We start from the raw sequence: 26530 nt of genomic DNA on the forward strand, positions 1-26530 counted from the left end.
CAAGAATTACTACTATATAGTACATCTTAGTTTATATTGTGATTTCATCTATTTATTTCATATGTATCATTAAATGATGTTGTGTAATTCATGATCATTATCAGATGTAATAATATAAATATAAATATATTAAATGTCATGTGATACTTCATATTTAAGCAATTGATGTTGCAGTTTGCAAAATCAAAATTGTATGTTACTTTGACATATCAATAAACATACACTTATTCTGTTATATCCTGGATCTGTTGTATTTCTATGATTAAATGAAATGGATATCTCCACCATGCATTTAGTCACAGGTTACTCATACATGTACAAGTTCAAATGAATTTTCAACAGAAGGAATCACTAGGTATCAAGCTTGATATATCCAAATATGTAAATTAGTCATCAATCAGCTTCGGCTGGAAATGAGTTAAAATGGCACATATTTTCCAAATGTCATTCAGCATTCTCCATTGTTTATATGGAAAATTTTCCTGCAGAATCCGGAAATTTTTTATTCTCTCTATGGCCCTTTCAACATGTATGCGTAACCTGGCGATTCGTCTGGTGGAGGTTTCTTGTTGAATACTCATTTGATGCACACCTCGCAGTATAGGAGGGTGGTCCACCCGTACATTAAGAGGATCCAACAAGTCTTGGATCTCAAACCCTTTGTCTGCCATGATGTGGTCGTCCTCCTGAATTAGATTCAATAACCCACAGTCCTTGGTGATATCATAATCTGGTGCTGAACCCGCATACAAGTCTGATACAAAGGTTACAGGACCATGCGGTGCAATAGCTACAAGACCTTTAGCAGTGTGGTGGTTTTTGTAGGTACTAAATAGCACTGTCTTTAAGACCAAGTTGGAGGAAGGCTGCTGTATGAAGATTTCAGTACAGTCAATAATACATCTTGTGTTACTGTAACCCAGGTCTTGGAAGGTTTGTGGCAAACGACGAGTGATGAGACTCCTTGGCGCCCAGATTGGAAGCTGAGTAAGCACATGTCCCATGTGTTTGATCCATTTGCTGATGATGTCGCTGACAGTTGATGTGGAAATTTCAAAACGATGAGCCAAGTCAACTTCTCTGTGACCTTGTCTTAATCTGCATAGTACAAGAAACAGTTGTTCATGAATACTGAGAATGGGGTCTCTCCCTCGGTTTAAAGCATATGCACTATCTGTGTCTTTCCGCTCATAGTACAGTGACTGCATTTTGTGTCTTTCTGGTTGTAAGAAGTCACATAGGGCCAAGAAAGTTAAGTAATCTGGCATTCCTGTGTAAAACTGAATATCACAAGGAGAACATCTAAATTGTTCGATACCAAACACATTCCCATTTATTTTCTCATGAAGTTGAAGTCTGAGATCTGCATTCTGTCTCATCTCTACATCCAGCAGGTCTTTAAGATGTTGTATTAAAGAATCTTTGGCATTCGGCGTGCTTTTGGAAACATGAGGTCGAACCTGATGATCAATTAAAAAAAAAAAACTTAAAAAAACTTATATTGAAAAGAATTGGTCACAATGAACTAACTAAAAATAAGTTGTGAAATAATAATGTATTGTTATATAATGATGTGAAGGTGATGTTCAATTTTATTTTCATAATGAATACCGGTATGTAATCTTGATTGAAATTTACTTAGGGGTAAATAATTTCCCAAAATCAGTCATAATAACATATTAACATTCATATTTGTAAAAATGATATATAAATCTGACTCCATTTTATATCATTATATCAGATCGCTATTGAGAAATGTTCAAGTTCAACATACCCCATCTGGCTCTTTGTTAGTCTTTTTCTTCAAAAACTTAAGTTTTTTTTTGAGAGGCGGAGATTGCATAACAGATGTGTGCGCAGATGTCATAACCTGGTTGTAAATGGATTTTACAGCTGAAGTCATTTCATTTATCTCATCCGCTTTTCTTTTCTCAATCTCTTTCACCTATAAAAAGTAAATAAAGAAATGAATGCTATGTACACGAGTGGTAAAATTATCTACACATGCATATATTATGTCCCATGTATATATTATATATACATGCCATGATTTAATTCATTGTTCAATTTATTAATAAGATAATTAGTAGCAGTATAAATTTCCCAAAAAAAATCTTGAACTCATATGCATGCCAATCCCATAAACTGGTTTACACCAGATGTAAAAAACAACTCAACTGTACTGCATATATATATTTATATTTATGTTGTAAACACTGCAAATTAATTGTTATTGAATTAAAATCAATTAGGCCTTCTGTAGCTATGAAAATTGTGGTTTCCAAACTTATATTATCTTGATTTTGCAAGTGTGCCTAATGTTGACTTTTTTAGTTTTGTTCAGTAAATACCTTTAAATCAATTATACATTGCTTACTCAATAAATTTGTCAGTATTTTTCTGTTTGAACCCTCTTTGCTCTAATGCATATGCAAAAATGTAATGCGCTTTTTAAATTAAGTCGTGTATGTTATTATTATTATGTATGTCAAATAGGTCCCCTCATTTTTGAGGGTAACTCAATGTACCCTTTCCTTCTGATAAAAATTTTTTTTTTGGAAAACAAATCACCCTCACATGAGACCCGTTTTCATGTCATCGCAACAGAAACACGTCAAACAACACCTCGCAACGATATCTTCATTTCCACACCAAGTTGTTACATAAAAAGTACAACATATCAATTGTCACAGAAAACTGTGTTTCTATAAAAAGGGATTCAGCTTCATGAAGATTAAAAGTATATCAACATGAGTAAACTGTCTTTTGTAGAAAAGCAACATTTGCTTCCACCCCCGCACACAACAGCCTGTCCGCCATTTTGACATCTTGGTCGAAGCGTAACGTTATAATGACGTCATGTAATGGTGACGTCACAATGCATTCACGTGCAATTTCGCGCCACTTCAATAGTGCCCGTTTGCCCGGGCACTATTGCAAATAGTACCCATGTGTTTAGCCAATCAGAATCAAGTATTCTGTCACATGATGTACTAATATACACAATAATGGCTCTCTGTGGAGTGACACATCTATAATTGTCTCCCCGGAAAGAGTTATTTTCTCGATTATACCGAACAAAATTAAAAACAAATTTCTGGTAAAAGGAATCACAAAGATATTACCCAACAACAACTTTGCTAAATGGGTCTAATTCACGTACCACGTGATACCCGAAAACATTTTTGCGGGACTAGTATCTCCAGTTGTGATGGAACATAACTTTCTGTAATCTTCCCGCTGAAATGACGTTATCCCGCGATAACGCCATTTTACATCATTCCATCACCAATAGAAACAATAGTCATGCACAAACGTAATTGGGTATCACGTGGTACGTGAATGAGTCCCATTCGTAAGGCTTCAAAAAATAAGCAACCGCGTTGCCATTGTTGATTGACGTTGCAGATGACGTCAACTTCCCTTGCCTCCCAATTCCGGGGAAATATCTAACTTAAACAATGTCATGTGATCAAGTTTAATCCAATCAGAGCATTCTAATTTAAAGTGAAGTATAATAATATGTGTTACACAAAGTTTTACTATAAGCATGTACAATAGCTCTTTACCGAGCCTGTAATACATGCACATACATGTATATGTATGATGTAAACCAAAGAACAAGTGTCGAGCATTTAAGGATCTTGCTAAACTAGTCTGAAAGAAAACATATAAAATCTCCGTCATTGAGTTCGATTTTCACATATCATATTACTACCGTTGTATGCGATATTTTATTCTTTAACAAAATTATTTCAAAGGTTATTTAAATGCTTGCTTCGTTGATTGCTTCTCAGTAATCCGACTGCAAAATGTGTTCTCAGAATCGCCGAGGCAAATGTCCATATATGACAAGAGCCGAACGTATAGAATTCAATATAACTACCACACCTTCCCTAATCGGTCGATACTGTCATACAGCATGGAGATTATGTTTTGCAATGCCTATTGTACGTTGAGGTAGGTGTCAAAACATACTTTTATCATTATTTTTCTAAACTTTGGACCTATTATCGATCGTTAGTTTTGATCAAACTTATGTAAATCATTTTCTTCATCTTTTTGTTATACATATTTTATACATAAATTTGTGAGTTAGATCAACGCGAGCTGAAACCATTTCCATACAAATGTCAACAACACAGAATATAGATTCATGACTGTTCCTTAATTCTATTCAAAACAAGGACAGTGTTAATCCAACACGCGAGTCTATATTCATGATGTATATGAATATTTAGTTCACATCTGTAATTATCAATATTCCAAACCTCATTCGTTCTTTAAACATAAAAAGTAAAAACGTAAACCGAATCGCTTGAGAAAAACACTAGTTTAACTTCTTCTATGATGACTAAGTGATTCACGTTGTTTGTTTCATATTTATATATTTAAACTTGCTAGGCTTGTTCACTATACGCAAATACTAGCCGATTTTGTTTACCATAACTGCATGGTAATTATAACATTGCACTTTGGACTTGCTAACGCGCCCCATAGAATTACTCCATACAAGCATGGTTACATAAAAGCGAAATCGAATCCCTATTTCGTTGTGTAACCTCTATATATCTAATTGCATTTGATTAACGTATATGTAATGACAATTAGCATTAACATGGTATCATTATTAAAAGTATATTAGTACCAAAGCACAAAGCGTAAAGCGTTTTAGAGTGTTTTACATCAGAAATAAAAAATAATTTATACTACAATAGACCTAAAATGAGAGTAGTAAGCCTTAATTAAGGCGTGCTTAATATTGAAAATTTATGATAAATAATCCAATAAGTCATTTAATAAAAGCATATGCTCTCTTACAATTTACCGGAATGTTGATCAAAATTATAAGCAAATTATAATACCAATTAAGAGGTAGATCAAAATCATGTTATAGACTCAATACCAATATCTGAATAAAAATACCTGGATTAAATGTCCAAGGTAAACAATGTATTTATGTTTAAGTTTATTGACAACGTCTTGCCGTAGGTAGGATGCATTGAACAGAATTTAAATACACGGGTTTCCTTTTATTCGTGATTACAAATGCCACGTGAATGACCCTTCAAACAGTGGCGTACGTTATTTGATAATCACAAACTTAAGGACTGGCATTATATTTCATTTTTAGTTAAATTCTTTGCGTTATAGGTATGAATTCGTATTTCATTAAAAACGAGCAACCGGTAGAGATGTTGTGTAATAAATAATCTCTGTACTTTTAGAATAAATGTTATCTCAGATTTGTAAGTTATCTCAGATTTGTAAGATAAACCTAATTGTATTGAAAGTTCGAGGCGAAAAAAAAGAAATATCTCTACATATATGTAGCAGGAGTTTCATATGCGATGCTGTTTACAATTCTACTGAATTTGCAGGATGACACTAAACAAGATATTAAGTATCCGTAAAATCAATATTTATTTATTTTCTTTCGATATGTAAGCCACATAAAAGGCAAAGAAAACATTCGCCATCGTCCATGTCTCAGAGCCTGGTTTTACAATTCTGTTATTCCGTGCCTGTCTTTATCTAGGTCAACTATGGTTAAACTGTAAAGTAATAAAAATGAATTTGAGGATCTTTATGCTAGTGTTGTGAAGTTTACACCAATATAATACCTTTTGTTTTGTTTTCTTAACCAGGACGCGATCTTGAAGGCGTTTTTCTGTAAAATCCTACCAGAAGGATGGACCCCCCTGTTATATGTTGTATCATTGTCTGCCTAATTATTGCGGTATTAGTACTTGGTCTTGGTCTCGGATTAGGATTACGCTCGGATGACGACATTAGTGAAAAATCGGGTAATTTATTCAAACTCTCATTTCGGGCTTCGTTAAGTATCAGCAACAATCAAGAGGGCACTGATGACGATGTTCTGACAGAACTTATTATCGAATGGAATCAAAATTCTAAGAAAATGAATTTTCAACAAACAGAAAATATCAATTCGAAATCGTCAGATCCCGATTTACGCTATGAGACATATTTCATTATAGAAGACAATAGAGCAACTATAAGTATTTCACATGGCACTGATCCCGTACTTTCATACTGTGTAAATGACGTGGTTTATAACACATGGGCTGTTATATTTCACAACATACTTGTAGTGAGCCGTTCTGTCGGCCGTGGAATATCGAATTCATGTCAGGGAGATTTATGGTATCTACATCTTGGCGGGGAAACCATAGACATATGCATGGGCCAAAGCATTATGACATACGTTAAGTATAAAAAGGTTCTGGCACAAGTAACGTCGTGGACGTGGACTACAACGCAAACCATCAGAACAGCTTCTGTTGTGCAAGATGGACCATGTCAGACTGTACTGTTAAACAAGACGTGTGATGCTGAAAACGATGAAACAAATAATGAAGGAGCAAGTAGCACTTCCGATCTCACCTGCTTGTTTGTTCATGGTGCTGGTGAGGAGCCCAATGTCGGTGTGACTGGTTATTTTGATATGACATCTTTTCCGGATTATTGGGGAGAAGTCGAGCAGTTTACACCAAACTGCAAGGCTCACAGATTTATACATTATGACAGCAGAAATAATGGTTGGGATAGCGACCAACTACACATCAATTTTTGTGAATTCGCTGCTACAAATGGTATAATCGCCAATAAAGTAATATTTTCACATTCAATGGGAAATTTAGTGATCGCAGCTGCCTTGCACAGAAACAAGTGTACTTTTGACCAGGCCACAAGCCGTTGGTTTTCTGTACAAGGGCCGTGGCGTGGAAGTCGGGTAGCTGATGAACTAGTATCATATTGCCAGAGTAAAACAATAATTGCTCGTCCATTGCGTTTTTTTTTAAAGATTCTCAATTATTGTAAATCTGATGGTACCGATGCTAATACAGCATACAAAACTCTTAAGACTGATTATATTTCCCACCTTGGTATAAGTCATGATGATCTAATATCGACTGGAAACCGTTACATATCTGGAGTACTTTGTGGAACCAGTGCAATAGGCCGCACAATTTCTGGAAAGGAAGAGATATTGTCTGGAGTGAAAGACACATTGTTTGGATTTAAAGACTCTGTCCTTCTTAACGCTGTTGCAATGTTTACAGATTTAGAAACACCAAATGACGGAATGGTTTGGCTGGAGAGCTGTAAAGTTAAAGGTACCTTTGGCTCCAGTTATAATCAGCCATATTATCAAAAAGCCATCAACCACGCCGAAGGTACGTGTCGACGAGGAGAGCCTATTTTCCCAAAATGTTTCCCAAACCCATGTCGATGGTATAAGCGCATGCATGTATACAATGCTGTGCCAAAATTATGCCCCAATTGTTATTTTTCCTATATAGTGTATGTATTTTGTACTTTTTATTTTTTTTTTATTTTTCCAGCTTCATTGAATTTGCATTCTTATGAAAAATTATCTACTATTTCAGCTCTTAAAAAGTAGATTATTTTCTGTTATTAATATATTAAACGTTATTATCTTAAAAGCAAACAGAATATTTTCGTTGCCATTATAATAAAAAATGATGTATGAAAGTTTAAGCTGTGCACAAAATCATATTTTGAAAATGAAACATGAGATAATAGTGCAAATATTATGAGCTAAACGTGTTTTGTTTTGGCATGCCATTGCAGATGTAATTATACAATCTATAAAGGTGGTTAACAATAGAACAACAATACCAAACTAATTCACGTAATTTGAATTATTGTCAACTATTTTTTCGCAGCTTCTAAATTTCACGATTTCCATTTCAAATCAATTTTGGCGAATTTATCAATTAGATTAAAATCCAATGTAAATAAGGTAGATAACAGTTTGAATAGAAACATGTTCAAAAATTTTCTTTGATCGCAAAAATCGCGAAAGTAAATTGCACACGAAAGAAATTTGATTTGCAGTATTGTAGGATTGATGAATAAGTGTATGTTTACGCTAAAGATTTCAGATTTTAAATAATACACTCTGAGCACACCTTTGTGTGCCACAAGAGGTCAATTTATACAAAACATACATGGCAGACAGGATAATTGATAGTACAGTATAAACATAATACACTCAAGCTTACATATTCGTGTATGGAATGTTTTAAGTACATTGGAGAGTATAATGAATATAGTCATCATTAGCTATGTACGATAGTAGTATAACCAAGCTAACCATATCGATATTTTAACATTATAATAGCATATGCTTAATAATTCGTATCATGGACTTTTAGCGTAGCCATAGCAGTGTAATACCATAGCATAACCGCAAAATATATTTATTTTACTAAGATCATGCTTTCAGCTTTAATAGAACTTGAACGCTTAATACTTTGTACAAATAGATTGAACATATACATGTAGTAGTTATACTAATAAAATCTGTTACCTGTAAGTGATCGAGATCGGGTTATCTCAGTCGAGGGCTAAGATTTTGTAACATTAGCCCGAGACTGAGATAACCCGATCTCGATCACTTAAAGGTAATAGATTTTTTTTCTCGCGCCTCTAAGATATAACAAAACCCATCTATATACGCGTTCAGAGTGTAAAACTATCCCGTCTTGGGCCTCCTGGTTCAAAGCCGATTAACCATTTCATCTGCGCTTCGATTTCAGTCATTCCGCATAAAACTATAGTTCGGTTATATAAAAGAGAAAACGATGATCAATCGGTACATACTGTTTTCATGATTAAAAACAACAACCAAACAATGCATGGTAAATGACTGAATGCATATATTTCTAATAATATTGATTATCTGACGCTTGTGACGTCACCGGTTTGAGAGTTTGACGTCACATGCGCGGACTGTTACATGAATGGCGTAAAATTCCGCCAAAATTCGCGTAAAGGTACCAGACAGATCGGACGAGATAGAAAAATCTAGCACCGGGTATCAAATGAGATTTCCCTGTCCGAGGTGCGAGAAAATTGTATATTAAATGTTATATCATATAAAACAGCTGTATCAAAATATAATAAGAAGTAATAAGTAAACATACAAGTAATCAAAATGCAAGTGTGTGTATATATATATATATATAAAAGTCAACGACTTTCCTCTTGTACATTCACCATTTCATGATGGCTCTTCAGGAATATGTTTATTTTTCAAAGAACAAATATATGACGTCACAAATAGCGTGAAGTCACAAGGTACACACGATTACATAACAATAATATGAAGTTGCGCCATTTTCTATTATGGCCTATTGACAGTTGGTTTTAATATTTTTATAAGCTGATTCTCTTTGTTTTCCTACAAAACAGTGTCTGAAGAATGTAATTGATATAAAGGTATAACATTAAATTGATCACCTGCACAACCATGTATATGCTTATTTACATTCAAATTTCGTAGAGAATCCGTTCTTGTTTGTTGCCTATGAACAGTCATACTTGTTCTAAGTTCATTACTAGTTTGGCCGATATAAATATCACCACAGCGAGAACAAATTATAGCATATATCACACACTTCGATTTGCAATTCATGTCTGCTTTTACAGTAAAATGCAAGCCATTTTTAAACATATTTGTACTACATTCAATAATAATTGGACATGTACCGCATCTAGGTGTCTTACATTTCGACAACACGGGGTCAGCAATAGAGTATTGAACTTGGAACTTGTTAACATTTGTTAAAACAAGTACACCATACTTTTATCAATTTAAAACATATAACTTTCTATTTGTTTAAGAAAATAACTCACTATTGTTAATAGAGTTGGATTACAGATTTCAAAAATGCCTCCCATTTTTAGTAAACTTGGATTTGTATAATAGTATTGTGGAATATATGTATGCCTACTATTATCATTAACATCCGTACATTGATTTTAATTGCTAAAGGAAATTTACCAAGTTCTCCATAAACCATAAAATTAGTTTCGAACATGAAGAATTTTTTTACAAAATTGCAAATGAATTTTCTCAATGAAACTTACATTTTCAAATTCCCATATTTCACAGGCATACAATGCGATGTTATAGTTTAATATGGATATAAGATGTACATTATTTAAACAATTGTCAATGTAAATTGTTTTCTTGAACTTTGATAAAGAATATACGAAACGATATTTATATTTGGTTTTACAATGACAAGGAATTTATATGCCATATTATCCTGAATAATTGTGCTGTTGGCATTCTGGTATTTTCTGTGTCGAAATTGCAACATGGTCAATATAACAACGTTGAATGTGAACGTACAGTTATTTTCAATCAAATTGTAATCTATTACAATTTTTCATTATTCAAAAGCATGCCTGTGTACAAAACCCTTGATATTGTTAGACGAAATTAGGATCAAGAAGGAAATAAATAATATTTTAGATTTAATTCCCTTGTGTGGAGAGACACAACTACATGAACGTTGTGTATATATTTTATCGGTTTCGAATGAGTGTAGCGAATTCTCAAAACAGTTTTTAAAAACAAATTCTTTCATACCTACATGAAGTTAGAAGATATTGACATCAATGCTTATTATTAATTTTTCAGACTACTTGATAACATAAAACACTTTAAAGCGTACGATTCCATAAATTTTTCGATGGATTTTTTTTCTAAATAAATACGCAACGTCGACGTCTCTATTGTTACGTCATGATAAAGTGGTGTTTTCTCGACATTCTCGGATGTTTTTTCATAGTTTATGAAGAAAAAATCTGCCAATCAGAAAGTCGGTTATATTAATCATTCTGACATGAAAGACATGCAAAAAGAAAAAAAAATGTAATGAATTTAGACAAAAACAAATTCTATCACTGAGCCTTTTAAGGACACATATTCTTTGTTTTAGAATGATGTTTTCTCTGGATGTTAATTTACTATTTTCTACTCCTACACGCACTATACATGTATTTGTACATATCAATTAGAGCATTGCGGTATAAAACTAAGAAATATTGTTTCTTCTCAACATATGCCCTAAATGACCTTACTTGTCGATGGTCTCAAGCAAACAAAACCTCAACATTTACGCTTAAGATGTCTTCTTTGATCTGAATAATGGAATCATACTGACAGTGTAAGTTTAAATGCCTGCATATATCGCAGTGAATATTTTATTTTAAACACTATTTGATATAAAGCTGATAAGCACTGACAATATTCATTTCAATGAGGCCATTTCATGTGAAAACACTGTTTATTTTAGTTGAATATGTAATTATGCTTCGATGTTGAAATAAAAACCGGTTTGACAGGCAGCGCGTCCTTTCGTTCCTATTGAATCCAACAATGGCCGCCACTTCCTAAAAACGACAACTTATATCACAGGGAGCATTTGAATGCATTTTGAACTAAACTTGTATGTCTTATCATAGAAGGTTATTTTTAACTTATATAGCTAGCTTTAAAGCACCATTTAGGAATTTTTTTAATTAATTTTTCTTAAAACTGTTCTGCGTTGACATTCTTTGGTGCAATTTTATTTTCAAGAATTTTAAGAGAAAAAATAATAAGTATACGATGATTATCTCGACAATAATAATGTGTTACCTTATATACACTGTAAAACATTGTATCGCAAAAGTCTTACCAATATTTTTTGTTATCGTGAATATCGAAAACATGGACAAAATTCTAATCATCTTGTTTAAGACTCTTTTAGCACAATTTTGTATCCCTACCTTTTAAAAAAAAAACTTTTGCCTCTAAACGTCGACACATTTCAATTCCTCCCCTACGAATTGGGCATGCAAGGAAAAACTTTAGGATGCAGCTATTGTTTTCTTGGTGTTTAATGCTTTTTGTTTGTTGTTTTGTCTTATTTTATCTAGCAATGCTCAGTTAGACACTTTTTCGAACAAAACTTTGGAAGTTTGAATTAAGATTTGATGTATTTTGTTAATAAAAGCAAATATAATCTCAATCATATCGCCATTTTATGTCTTATCAATATACACTATATATGCATCAATCGATACAATATTATAGGGCGTAATCAAGTTAACATGGCTGTCATGTAGGATGTCAACATGCCCAAATAAAGGGCTGAAATTTCAACTTTTGCGATATAAGCTGAGGTCAAAATCAATAGATCGATGGTATGTCTGCCCGGTTGTGCCACTTCATTATTGTGTCAAAGTATGCCTTGCTCCATATTTTATTATACATTGGTGTATTGAGTGATTTAGATGCACACCACAAGGGTTACTCTTTCCTGAAAGGCAGGACAAACAGGGAACAACATTTTTTCAAATGGCTGATCATATGTTGTTGTTTTTTTTCGTTTTCATTACGTTACAATTGTTATTATCATATGACTGGTGTTTTCGTCGTTTTTGATCAGAGGCAAAGAGCATGCGAGGTTCATTGATTCTAGATACCTATTGTGAGTCCAGTAACCTGTGTTAAAATAGATATAGGGAATCTCCCATTAAATGTGGCCTGCAGCCTCGGGTTACTCACTTACTTGAGTTGATTACCCATCGTATCCACCTGAAAATAGGTCGGTAATTGTGTACTGATAAACGCTTTTTTTTTCCGAAATGTAGAGGGTCGAAACATGTATTCCGTCTTTGCATATTTAAGGAATAGAAGGCGGGTTACATAAAATTTAAACGGGTTTCATTATCATTATACCCTCATAACCTCAACAAAATAAACATCTATTCCTTATATTTACAGTTTTTTAAGTAAATGAATATTATTTTTTCCCGCGGCAGTTGCATATTTTTTTTATTAAAATACCCATATTTTTTCTCTCCCATCATTGTCAACGAATTCGATTGATCAGCTGATTGGAATAGAGTCATTTATATGTTTCCGCCAAAAGTGGGGTCATGACCTGACGTTGCTACGCCATCGACTTTTCACGTAACAATAGAATCGCCGCGCGTGTTGTGCTAACATTATACACTGATAATGATAATACTAGAAAGCATGGTTATTGAGTCCATGTCAGTGCAAACTGTAAATATTACATTGTACCCTCCATTGAGGATAGGTATCAATTGTGACGTCATTAATTTGTGAGTGAATCTCGCACCGTTTTCTCTGAAAAGTGTGACGATGAGCTCGCAAACACATGACGTCACAATCAATACGTACTCGCAAGGACAGATAACTCCGTAACGTGCAAATACAGAATAATAAGATATTTAATTTTTCAACAACAATATAATATTGACAAACATCACATACGAGGCAGAACTACTAGATACATGTATGTTTCTTAATCTTATTAGCGTAGATATATTTTGTAATTTTATTTCTTCGCAGATATATATTGTCGTACATATATGATCTTAAAGATGCTCCACCGCCGACAGAACAGAAGCGATACACATCATTTGTACAATAACTGATGTTTAATCGTGTATATATGTGCTTAAAACAAAGTAAGCGTAAATCCTTTTGTTCTTTTTGTGTTATATTTCATTGAGTGTACAGGATGTTCCCGTAACTGGTCTATAAGTGACCTGTAGCCGGTTTATATTAAGATTTTGGACCACTGCCCGGTTTATATGTGATCATTTTTGGACAGTCACTTATAAACCATTTATAGGTAAATCCTGACCACAGCTCGAAGTGTCAAGGCATAAACAATTCCAGAAGAGTTTCAAAACACTTTTATAAGAAATATGTCACCAGGTGATATTTCGAATATAAGTAAAACTATTGAAAACAAAATGAACATCATAAAAATATTAATATACACAGAAACACATTATGTAGACTCTTATTACTACTGTATATATGTAAACTGTAATACGTACTTCGTGCATGGTGGCGAATGAGAGCGGTGAGCAAAATGAACGTAAGCCGCTGGAGTGAATGAAGACACGTTTGTAATTGGTACGGTGACTGTCTGTTGAAATTATACAGCTTATGTTCCTCTTTATCGAGTACACTAGCCTGAGTTTCTTATATAAATGTAAACTCTCTCTATATCGGCCGTTCGGACCTGACTTCTAGGGATAATATTAACTACTACTTCATGATTGTTTTGAAATTAAATGTAACATTATGTGATATATATATTATTAAAATTATTAAATGTGTAAAACCTGTAAACGAATATTAAAATTTTATCTTATTTAAGAATCCCCCCTTAACTTTTTTGAATGTGTAAACAAGGATTGTATATGAAACTAATGTGAAAGTGGTGGAAGTGCATAATTGAAACAATCAATTAAAATATAAAAATTGGTATGTAAGTCCTTATGTGAAAGGAAAAACATATTGTTATTTACATGCATATATTGAATAAAAAAAAAATAAAAAAAAAAAAATCCGTGTATATATGTGCTTAAAACAAAGTAAGCGTAAATCCTTTTGTTCTTTTTGTGTTATATTTCATTGAGTGTACAGGATGTTCCCGTAACTGGTCTATAAGTGACCTGTAGCCGGTTTATATTAAGATTTTGGACCACTGCCCGGTTTATATGTGATCATTTTTGGACAGTCACTTTATAAACCATTATAGGTAAATCCTGAGCACAGCTCGAAGTGTCAAGGCAGTAAACAAATCCAGAAGAGTTTCAAAACCACTTTTATAAGAAATATGTCACCAGGTGATATTTCGAATATAAGTAAAACTATTGAAAACAAATGAACCATCATTAAAAATATTAATATACACAGAAACACATTATGTAGACTCTTATTACTACTGTATATATGTAAACTGTAATACGTAACTTCGTGCATGGTGGCGAATGAGAGCTCGGTGAGCAAAATAAACATAAGCCGACTGGAGTGAATGAAGACACGTTTGTAAATTGGTACGGGTGAACAGTCTGTTGAAATTATACCAGCTAATGTTTCCCTCTTTATCGAGTACACTAGCCTGAGTTTTCTTATATAAATGTAAACTCTCTCTATATCGGCCGTTCGGACCTGACTTCTAGGGATAATATTAACTACTACTTCATGATTGTTTTGAAATTAAATGTAACATTATGTGATATATATATTATTAAAATTATTAAATGTGTAAAACCTGTAAACGAATATTAAAATTTTATTTTATTTAAGAATCCCCCCTTAACTTTTTTGAATGTGTAAACAAGGATTGTATATGAAACTAATGTGAAAGTGGTGGAAGTGCATAATTGAAACAATCAATTAAAATATAAAAATTGGTATGTAAGTCCTTATGTGAAAGGAAAAACATTGTTATTTACATGCATATATTGAATAAAAAAAAAATAAAAAAAAAAAAAAAAAAAAAAAAAGAATTTCATATGATTTTTATAAAACGACTCTAAGAAAATTCAGGTGAAAATGCATTGCGAAAATAATTTTTTACCGAAATCCTGATGTTACATGATTATTACTGGTGTCGTTTTAATTGTTTATGTCATGACGTCCACAACGTATTTCCAGACTATGAAAATCGCTCAAGGTGATATTACATTAGTGAAAATATTACTCTGACGGAATCACTGGATTATGTGATAAAAAATTACACAGGGCCACATACAGGTATTGTTTTCGAAACGGATAGTTAAGCAAGCTTTGTTACAAAGTTATGTATCACTTTAAAATAACTGTGACACATTAGCCACTAATTTTGGAGTAATTATCTGAAAAAAACATCCCTATGGTCTTCTGGAATACTAGTGCGGACTGTCAGCCGTTGTTTTTAAGCCAAACTTTATCTCAATATTCTGCAACATTTTATCTTTTAAATCATATACATGAATGCAGCAGCCATGGTAGAATTTCTTAATCCCATTGGTGGATGACCATCGGCTTATTAGCCACATGGACTTTCTGGTCTGTACAGAATCTGGTGGGTGAAGGTAATTTCCTCATGGCTGCTGCATTCTCATTTCTTTATTATTATACTTTTTGAAAAACAAAATTACTATCTATAATCTCATTAATAATATCTCATATACTGTCATGACTTCTGAAACATATACTTTCAAATGCTTTCAAATACTGTTTCATGTCATTTGTATACATACATTTTGTTACCAAGGAGAGAACTTACATAGGCACTGCCTGTTGTTTGATCCCATTTCAATTTTTTTGAAATAAAATTTTGTTGAAATAGAAAACGGGTAGTTGGATAAAATAGACCGAGAAACTTGGCGATCAAACTTTTAATGAAAAATCTTTTATTCAGTACTTACGAGCAGATATCACGATCCGAATAACGGGTTTTTCAAAACGATCATTGTTGTAATTTTAAAGAAATTATTAAAAGAAAAAAGATAATTGCTTTTTCACGTCCGGTCACTGACAAAATTAGGTTTTTCTATCTACAGTAAGGTACATGTACATAAATTCTCACTATTTGTATCACTTAAACATTTATTGGGTCATCCTGTGTCATTTCCGAGACATATGGTCTTCATTGGTTCACACGAGTATACATTAAATTCTTAACAACTCTCGGAAAACACTTTAAGGAAACTTGCGTGTAGGAGAATATTTTCTTGGAAAATAATGCCTATGACCGTGTATGGAATTACTTGGTTGGTTAAATAGCGGATAGGTTCAAGGCTTAAACATTTGAGGGGATCTTGTCCATACATCTGCAATCAATTTACCGGTAAGTGTACCCGTGCTCACATAGTCAAAGTTTAAGAGATAAATTGTTCATTATAGTATTGTTTATGTTAGCTATGCAATCTTATGTAGAGTATTCATATTTTAGTTCAATTTCTACAACTAATTACAACTCACCTTTTCATGATTGGATAGTAATTACATAATTAGTTGTATGTCAAAACGTGCTATTAAATAACTTTTGTTTCTTAAATTATATATAGACATGATTTAGGCTGACAAGGTAAGCTAAAAGGCATGCATATTACATAATATAATGAAATAAAGTTTGTCGAAAGTTTAATTGAGATACCTACCAGTTATGACGGTGTCGTATCCATGGAAGTGAAGCCATTTTTTTCGCTTGCTCTGAGCGCACTTGTGTCGATCCACGTGCTTTAGATATGGATAGGTGAGCGCGTTCAAAACACCGATAGAGAGGAAAGCCAGACGGGGAATGTCTCATAAACGATTCTTGAAAAACCAGTGTGCTTTATTTTTTAATCTTAATTAAACAGTTTTCCCCTTGCATTGTCAGCTTTAAGTTAAATCATGAATCAAATTTAGAAATACCATACCCAATTCTGTATTTGCATATTACAAAGGTATTCTTCCTTTGGGATAGGTATCGATTGTGACGAATTTGTCATCGCCAAACTTTCCAGAAAACAAAACGACGTGAGTTTCCTTAAAAAATTAATTACGTAACGATGGATACCTACCACTCAATAGATATATTCTACGTGATTTACAATAAAAAATACATTGTACGTTACTGGGAAATAATTCTACCTATTTATAGATGGGAGATATAGTGCACTTTCCTGCGGCAAACTGAAGTGTTCAGTTAAACGGATGCTAAAAGTGAATAGTTTATTCTGTCGGTTTGATGACAGGACATTGCATGGTTGAATGTGAAAAGGGAAGTTATTGTATCTGAGTAATATAAATGTAGCTATAAGTATTATAGGAAGATCTGTTTTATATTTACAAGTGGATATTATGATATAGAAATCCCCAGTCGGTCTGGCTTAAAGAGGAGTGTTCTATCGTCGGTCACGTGACCAAGTTGTAACCCTGGTCATATATTGTTACCAAGACATTAAGTTATGTTTTAATAATACAACAAAAGTTGAAAGTTAATCTTTTATTGATACAAGTGTCCATTGATGAAACAGAAAAAAATGAAAGTTGACGTGCAGAAAGTAAATCTTATATTGATGCAAGTGCACACGCTTGAAACAGATATTAATAAAAGTTGACAATCATGTAGAAAGTTAAAGGAGATAGCACTGGACAAATCAATAAGCATTGAAACATGTTGTACATTGTTGTATGATTCTGTTAATGACAATGTACTATTCAGACACCACATATCCTCATTATCAAAACATCTGTATACCGTGTTAAATATGTCTGTGTTTAAGAAGAACGTTAAACAATTGATGCTACTATAAACAAAATATAATTAAACTAGTGTTTTAAACATATGCCTAAACCTAGCAACTGTAATAAATAGAGGTTACACAACGAGTGGTTGTTGGATATGGAATTTATTCCACACGTGCGAGTTACGTTTTAAAAGTTACAAAAGACACGACCTGTTTCTACCACAATTATATCCGGTTTTAGACGATAAAAATACGACGAGGATAAGTACACTATCCAACAGCAGTTTTGACGTCAAGCGGCGATCACAACATAGCATGACGTCAATCGATTATTGATGACGTTGACAAATGATGACATGACACTGAAAAATAGGTAGTTCGGTTAAAGTTCTCCGTGTCAGCCAATCAGAATGTGTACAGATTTTATACCACGTTTAAAATATGTATCTCTACTCAATGACCAACACTAGTTGTTTTATAAACGATAACTATTTACAACACGAGTAGAGTGGACTATGTAACACTAGTTAAACACTGATATATCATGTTATATTTAAAAGGTTGTATTCACAAGAAGCTCCTATGAATTAAAGATATATCCTTTTATGACTATATATCATTATTATTATCGATAAAATGTTATAACAGTTATATCTGTAATGAATAAGTATATCATGGAAACTGATCATCACATGCTCAGGTTTTATCTGTGTCCTATCTCAGTTCTATGTATTGAAACCAATCTAATCCGACAATATGCTGCATGGGAATACATTGTCAATGTATTATACTATAAATTCCTTTATACATCCTCAGTCCTGTCGCGAAAAAAAAATATAAAAAGGATTTGAATAAATTTGGCCACCATATTAAATATATGGTGACATTTTTAATCTAATATTAAATCTATAAATTTCAACATACATATTGCATTGCCATAGCATAACAAACCCCCTATAACACATAAGGAAAACATTAATAACACATAAGAAAATAAAAGCATCAAAATGACAATTGCATAAAAAAATAAATCCAAAAGCCCGGGCAGCCAAACTCCGCCACATTATAGAAACATAAGTAAAAGCAATGCCATACAAAAGACATTTAATTATTTAAGGAATAGATTTTTATTTTGTTGAAGTTGTGAGGATATAATGATAATGGAATACGTGTAAATTATGTAACCCCAGCGACTGTTCTTGTAACAATAGAATCGCCGCGAGTATTGTACTATCATTATACACTGATACTGATAATACTAGAAAGCATACATATGGTTATTGAGTCCATGTCAGTGCAAACTGTAAATATATCAAAATATTACTGGGAGGTTGTGGGTGGGTGAAAATTACTGATGAAACGTATGATTTATAAGGAATTCGCGTGTTTAGCTGCCCCCAAAACACTCCATGGCAGTATTCCCTATATTGAATGAGGTACTGATTACACAGACAACAAAAGCGAAACAAATTATTTTATATATAATTTTGTGTTAGTGAGACATATACATTTATATACACAATTAAACATCAATATTGTCTATACCATAAATAGTATTTATGGTCTGTCGGCGGAGTAACCTTGTTTATATGATCACATGCATGTTGAATGTCTTTAAAATATAATATACAATAAACATGGTTTTCTCTCTCCAGGTAGACGTTAAATAATCAGTCGGAACATCACCGAGGAGTATGGATCGTCGCTGTTTATATGGTATAATCTTTCTACTAATTATCTGTCTACTTGGAGCTCTCTCTTTTGCATTAGTTGTCCTGATTCTGCCCTCACCTGTCAATGTAAGCCCACATAAGGACATCTTCAATTCGTCTGTCGTTGCCTCGTTTGTCATTGATGAAATTGAAAAGCGTGATATCGGCACAGAAAAAACATATTTGATAATGGAATGGAATTCAGAACTGCAAAAGATGAACTTTAAACATACAGAGGTGTTTTCATCGAATTTTGATTTTGATTACAACCTGTCTTTGGTCATGGCGGATGATAAAGCCACAATCGGTCTTTCTAACACAAATGAATCGCTGGCATTCTGTATCGAGGACTTATCCATATCAAGTTGGTTGGGCGTTCTACAACACATTGTCAGCGATAATAACTGGCTTGGCGGTTCAAAGGCGCACGGATGTCGCGGGAACCTTTGGTATACCAAGCACAAAAAGGATATTATTGAACTTTGCATTTTCAACAAACAACTAGAGTATATTGTTTACCAAAAAATCCGCGCAACCGTAACTTCTTGGACTCACAGTGACCGACGCACAATCCATATTGAGTCAAATGTATTAAATGGCCCATGCCGTAATGTTACTCCATTAACATGCAATTTACCCACTCATCCAAAGATCAAACGTGATTCTGGGTTATCACCAAAAACGTGTTTATTCGTACATGGCGCCGGAAATCCTGCTTCTGGTAACAGCGTTTCATCATCAATGTCTGAATATTGGGGCGACATACACACGCATACTACAAACTGTGATTCACACAAGTTTCTTATCTATAATAGCAAAGACAACGGTTGGGATACTGACCAAATTCATGAACACTTCTGTAATGTTGCTGCCACAAACGGAACCATTAAGAATACAGTGTTGTTTTCTCATTCTATGGGTAACTTGGTTATCGCGGCTGCACTGCACCGTAAAAAGTGCACCTTCCACAACACATCAAGTCACTGGTTCTCAGTGGAAGGTCCATGGACAGGAAGCGTTGTAGCCGATACTCTCTCAGACATCTGCAGAAAGCCGTCATGGATTCAGAAACTGATTCGCAGTTTATTGCGAAGTGAAGGCTACTGTAAGCCAACTGACAATAGTGAATCCGATGTGTACACGACCCTGAAAACAAACTACGTTTCCCCGACCGGGATGCGCTTCGATGATTTGGTAACCGTAGGTAGAAAGTATGTATCTGGGGTGATGTGCGGAACCAGCAGTTGGGGACAAGGTGCAGACTACACAGACAGCGCCGCACTTTGGATCATGCAGAAATACAGTGACCTAGAGAAACCGAATGATGGGATGGTCGCGTTTGACAGTTGTAAACTGATGACAAGTGTCGAGTTTGATACCCACAGCTCCTATCCATTCTATAAAGGCGAATTTAACCACGCCGATGGCACCTGTAGGAATGGCGGCTGCCCCTGTCGCTGGTATGACTATATGCATTAATTATGGATTAGTAGTGGGAGATCAAAACCTACAAAATTATACTTTAGGTATGAGAAACAGTATCCATAGGATAACATATTTGTATGTATTTGGTTTTATGAGAGATTTTCAATACTTATCTTATATTTTGTCTCGTCTTATCGTTAATCTAGCCATATTCGAAAATATATACGTAGATATGACAAAATATAATCTCTGATGTTTCAATTTATTTGTTTATCCATTAATTACCATATGCATACACGGTTTTTCATTCAATGCATCTCTAGTTAATCAGTATTTTCTATCATGATGTATATTTAATAAATGTAATGAGAAACGATATGCTAAAATACAACAACACTATATTGATAAAAAGAAAAATATACTACAGTGACATTTCTTAACTGTACATTATCTAAAGGAAAATATAAATATCATAAGATACATTCGTACAGGGTAACAATGTCTGGTATGACAAAATTATTTTTTTCAAATATCGCTTTTATTCATGGCATACTAGCAGACTAATTCGGAGTTAGAGTCAGTTACCAAATAAAGCTTAATTTAAGAAAAAAAATCGTTGTTTATAACAACTTTTTAAATTCTTTGATAATTATCAATCGTTTTAGTACACAGAAAAAATAAATAGAAATGCTTCTTACAATTGATCACCACAAGTATCATAAAATGTGCCTAAACGTTGAATTATCATTTCCTATCACGCCCTCTTTTTATATTTAATTAATCCTGTGTCAATTCAAAATTATGTGTGATAACATACAAATGTCTGGGACAGACAGTCATTAATTTGTCGATTTCAAAGTACTTTGTATAACTTTTTCTTTAGAGAAGAATATAAATATCGATATAGGAACATGTCATCTTGTTGTATAATGGTATGAACTAACAGCCAGAACATGCGGAGGTTAATTATTATTCCAGAATAGTGTTGATATCAGTGTTATTAATGACCATCGATCGACCAATAATTGCATCATGTATTTTTTTTATTCCAAAGAGTTTCTATCGAGGGCTTGTGATTGACAGGAAATCACATGCACACCTCTACGTATTTTAAGCACTCAGATCAAGTATGTAGTATTGGTAAACGTGTTAAGAAGGTTGCATCGTATAATGAGTAACATTCAGTGGGCTTGGTTACAGTTGACATTGTAACAAGAAGTTCGTTTGTTTGTCAATGAGTTTTGTGATTGTTTTTGTATCGTTGGATAGAGTATAATGTATGTTCCCATAGATAAGAATACGTTAATATCTAGACCGACTTGTCCATTATAGTAGGTGAGACATGTTTTTGAAATACTTGTAGTTGAGGTAAAGGAGGCACAAATTCTTATTTTTGACAACGAATTCCACTTAACTCTATCTCAAAATTCAGCGCTTATACATGTCGAGCTCAGCTTTATATAGACAGTAAAAGATTATCTTTTTCTACATATGCTAGGAAAGGGTCAATTAAGAGCTTAGAAAATTGTAAGAATGGACCCTTGACCCAACACATGCATATAGGACATTAATATATTTTTGCGGTTTAATGTGTTTGACTTTAACACGCTGGTGAAAATAATTGTGATTTCGAATCTTTATTTCTAATTTGATCGATTCAGATTGTGATATAAAACATGTTACTCTGATTATTAGTATTATAATTATTGTTTTTGCTTATATTTAAGATATGCGAATTTCAAAGTTTATACCGCCGGCGGTAATGCGTTCGATAGTAAAATGTTGGCGAGAAAGGATGTGAGTTCGAATCTCAATAATTCCCAAAAGATTTTCATTTTTGTAGAAATAAAATATATGACTTTTTTTATATTCAACATGAAATATGCGAATTTTGAATTTGAATATTAAATATAAACAGCATAATCTAATACATGTAACTACTAATTTTACTGCATAGAAGATAACAGTTTTGGGGTTTATTTAAACTTCCTTTTTTGAATGATTGTTTTTATGTATTAATCTGAATCCCTCAATATGTATATTTTCCATGTTCATGGTACATGTATAGTTTTGACTATGCTTGGAACATGTTGCGCTACTCTGAGTACAAAAAAGAAAGAAATACGCGAACCTAAAAGGACTTTACTGGCTTAACATTTGAAAAAGCACTTTTAGTGTGTCTCATTTTAGTGTTAACGGATAAATTGCAGGAAAGTTTTCCTGCGGCTCTTTTTTCATTGTTATTGATTTATCATTTCACTGGTATTTTCCCGGAAAGGAAAAAATCCACGTAATTACCATAAATTGTCTACCTTCGTTCTTAAAGTTCCAATCTGTTTTTATGATTATTTTACAAACAAAGCATCGACGATCCTTATGAATTGGCTTTACTTAATTTTGTTCAAATATGTACAGTTTCAACAAAAATGCATATTGAAAATATATATAAATAGAATACGTAAATGTGTTTGTCTTTGAAATAGCCTATGTGCCTGTACGTACCCGGATGATCACCAAGTAAATCTCAGCGACACCATGAGGACATTTAGAACTTGTTTGTATTTATGCAATGTTTTACAACGTTCATCCTTATAAAACTGGTTCTTCTTTCAAAATAGAAATACACTGTTTCAGTAGAACAATATATTCCATTCTGACGACTTTAAATACGCATTTATACGCAAAAAACTACAAAAGAACGAAGCATTTCTATGTAGAGAATACCTTTCAGTTGCCTCTTAATCGAGCGCGTGTACTCGCTTCGCTCTTATCTGTGTACATATGTAGAATGCATTGTATGGTATCGTGCAAAACTATATATGAGCATATGATCAATCTCTGATAATAGTTTTTAAGGGATTTGATGATTTTAAGTAGGATTTTGATTAATGTTTTTAGAGACTCATTTATAAAATCGACGAACAAAAAGATGACAATGCATTAGCGTCGTCTGTCAACATCTATCAGTTGACAAACATACCTAGGGTCAAGTGTGTGGTTTTACCCACGAGTGGGCGTAAATAACGGAATCTCTTTGTATTCCCCAATCATTGCTGCAATCCTGATTAATTAGGGCATTTTCAATTTAAAATATCGCCATAAGGTTTTCAACTCTATCACTTGGCAAAATCTGCTATTTTTTACGATTAAAATATTACGAAAACATAATAGGACTTTAACACAACACTAATTAGGTGTTACAAAACTAGTGATATTTATGATATTGCTTCGTGTTCATACTTACCAGTTCTACTGCTTATCTGTTGAATTTTAGAGTTTAACAAGCATATCTAAGTATTTAAGAACTACCTGAACTGCACCATTTATAAAAATTAAGCTTATAAGGTTACTGCACACATTTGTTAAAGCTAAAATATTTCCCAGCACCATGTGGTAATAGATCTATTACTCATATTTATAATGTATTAAACTAGTCATACCGTACCATATAACAACTGAGCATATTCTATGTTCTATATTTTTCAGTAAAAATATTTTATGAATATTATATCACACTACGAAGAAACAACATATCAATAGTAAAATACAATGATAAATGATAAAATACTTAACCATGTCATCAGGTTAAAATCTTATATTATTAGAATATTTAAAATTCACATACATGAAGTTGCTAATTAAATTAGCCATGCTTACAAACAAACGCCACCTATATTCACATTACATTAGAACACATATTATATGTTGACATGGGATCTGGATGCATTTCCGTAAATAAAGATGTCCTTTGTGCAGATCAACAATTTGTTTTAATTTCTGCCCATCAAACAGAAATGCATGTAATAACAAATACTAATTACGAGGTAGTGTCAATAGATTTCAGAAAAGATGACGTCACACAAACGTACATCCAGGCGCTCCAAGGTACAACTCCGTATAACTGTACACATAAACATGGTGGAAACACAACCGCTTGTGATGTTTGTTAACATTTTATTGTGATAAATAATATGGTACGTCAAGCATTATTGAATTATTGCGTTATTTTAATTTTAAAAAGTTTAAATAAAAATATGTACCAATAATATATAAATATGGAATTTTATGTATTTTAATCGGATTAACTCGTGAAACCATTACCACGCGACATTTGTATAGCGGGGATATAATATACGTATCTGTTATTGTCGCCATACTGTGTTTGTATATTTGAGGGCCAGGATGTAAACTTTCTGTGACGTCATGCTATCTTTTCAGAAATCTCCTATATCTAACTTTATTTCCTCACGAAAGACGCGAGAATTGTTTTTGTTTCCTTTTTGTGATGGTTTTGATGATCGGCGTGTGGCAAAATGAAGTGCTCTTGACTCAAATGTAGCTGTACAATGAACGGAAATCCTATAGTGAAGCATGTTTGAAATCCCGGGTAATATCTCCTTGTTCAGATAATTATAGGCTGTCTATACATGCATATTCACTTGCCGCTTCTACTAACAATGGCAAAGCTAAGTCTATGAGGATATAACTGACACCAAAAACGTGACAAAAATGACGTCATTAAAGTAACGTTAAATGACTACCGTCAAAATGACTGTTCCATAAACGGTTTTCCTAACTTAAACAATGCTGATGCAGAGTCCCCAACAATGAGTTATTAATGCAATTATAAGAATGTTCAAATAACTCCAATGTATAACAACACTGCGTATTCCTTCTGTACTTTTAATAGACGTTTCATCTAGCCGGCCGGGGTTCGAACCCCGACACGTGACGTGAAAAGGTTAGGCGTCACCTGCCCGATCACGTGGGTTTTCTCCGGGCACTCCGGTTTCCTCCAACATTAAGACCCCTCGCGCGCTTACATCCGGGCTATCGAAAGTGATTTACATAAGTTGTATAACTTGTTTCTCAATCGATGTAAAATAAATAAAGCAGAATACATCCTTAATAGACGTTGCTAGCTCAAGGCGTGGTTTGGAACTGATGTTACAAAGATATGAACATATATAAATATCTCAATTATATTTTGGTTTTCCTAAATAGGAAGAGAGTTCCAATCGTTAACCTTTGATATTATTCAACTTGACAATAGTATCCGGCCTAACCAACTATATCAGACATGCCTGTCTACAATTCTATCCCTGATTTAAACATAAGATATTTAACTTGACAATAGTATCCGCGGCCTAACCAACTATATCAGACATGCCTGTCTACAATTCTATCCCTAATTTAAACATAAGATATTTAACTTGTCATTTCAATTTGAATTTGCGATTAATATTATTAAACAAAAGACCACATTCATTTGGTGATAAACTTCCATTGTAACACTATGGAATCTACATGTATGGTCTATATAGATGTCAGAGTTTTGCCAACACGCACTAAAAAGATTGTCAGCACAGCTCTGGTATCTATAGAGATCATAGATTCTATAGGACGACAGTTAAATGATTAAATAACTCAATATCGTAGTGTCGTTTGCAAACCATATGATTGTAGTGATATATTTGTTGATATTCCTCTTGCAAACTGCCAACAAAAAC

The 26530-nt window shown here is 33.4% G+C and overlaps 2 protein-coding genes across 5 annotated transcripts; one reads left to right on the forward strand and one right to left on the reverse strand.

Annotated features, from left to right (window-relative positions):
• Window positions 1-17225, reverse strand: LOC138318786 (uncharacterized). The gene is made up of 3 exons (XM_069261479.1): window positions 16810-17225; window positions 1775-1945; window positions 1-1460 (listed from the first exon to the last, which is right to left on the reverse strand). The coding sequence occupies exons 2-3, from the start codon at window positions 1901-1903 to the stop codon at window positions 387-389; spliced, it is 1203 nt and encodes a 400-aa protein (XP_069117580.1). The 5' UTR covers window positions 1904-1945; window positions 16810-17225; the 3' UTR covers window positions 1-386.
• Window positions 3814-25871, forward strand: LOC138318784 (uncharacterized). Of its 4 annotated transcripts, XM_069261475.1 has the most exons (3): window positions 3814-3960; window positions 5649-7202; window positions 19539-25871. In XM_069261475.1, exon 3 carries the CDS (start codon window positions 19578-19580, stop codon window positions 21072-21074), a length of 1497 nt encoding a protein of 498 aa, XP_069117576.1. In that variant the 5' UTR covers window positions 3814-3960; window positions 5649-7202; window positions 19539-19577; the 3' UTR covers window positions 21075-25871. The 4 variants fall into 4 exon arrangements, with proteins under 4 accessions (XP_069117576.1, XP_069117575.1, XP_069117578.1 ...); XM_069261474.1 differs by lacking the exon at window positions 19539-25871 and having other exon boundaries at window positions 5649-8393; XM_069261477.1 differs by lacking the exon at window positions 5649-7202 and having other exon boundaries at window positions 3885-3960.
• Window positions 25872-26530: the final 659 nt, after the last annotated feature.

Source organism: Argopecten irradians, chromosome 3 (assembly GCF_041381155.1).
Source record: "Argopecten irradians isolate NY chromosome 3, Ai_NY, whole genome shotgun sequence".
In the NCBI taxonomy this organism is placed as follows: Eukaryota; Metazoa; Mollusca; class Bivalvia; order Pectinida; family Pectinidae; genus Argopecten; species Argopecten irradians.

Coding starts and splice junctions, on each gene's coding strand:
- LOC138318786 (XM_069261479.1), bottom strand. CDS start 1,903: ATGACTTCAGCTGTAAAATCCATTTACAACCAGGTTATGACATCTGCG. Junction 1,461..1,774: donor CTAACAAAGAGCCAGATGGG/GTATGTTGAACT, acceptor ATTGATCATCAG/GTTCGACCTCATGTTTCCAA.
- LOC138318784 (XM_069261474.1), top strand. CDS start 5,693: ATGGACCCCCCTGTTATATGTTGTATCATTGTCTGCCTAATTATTGCG.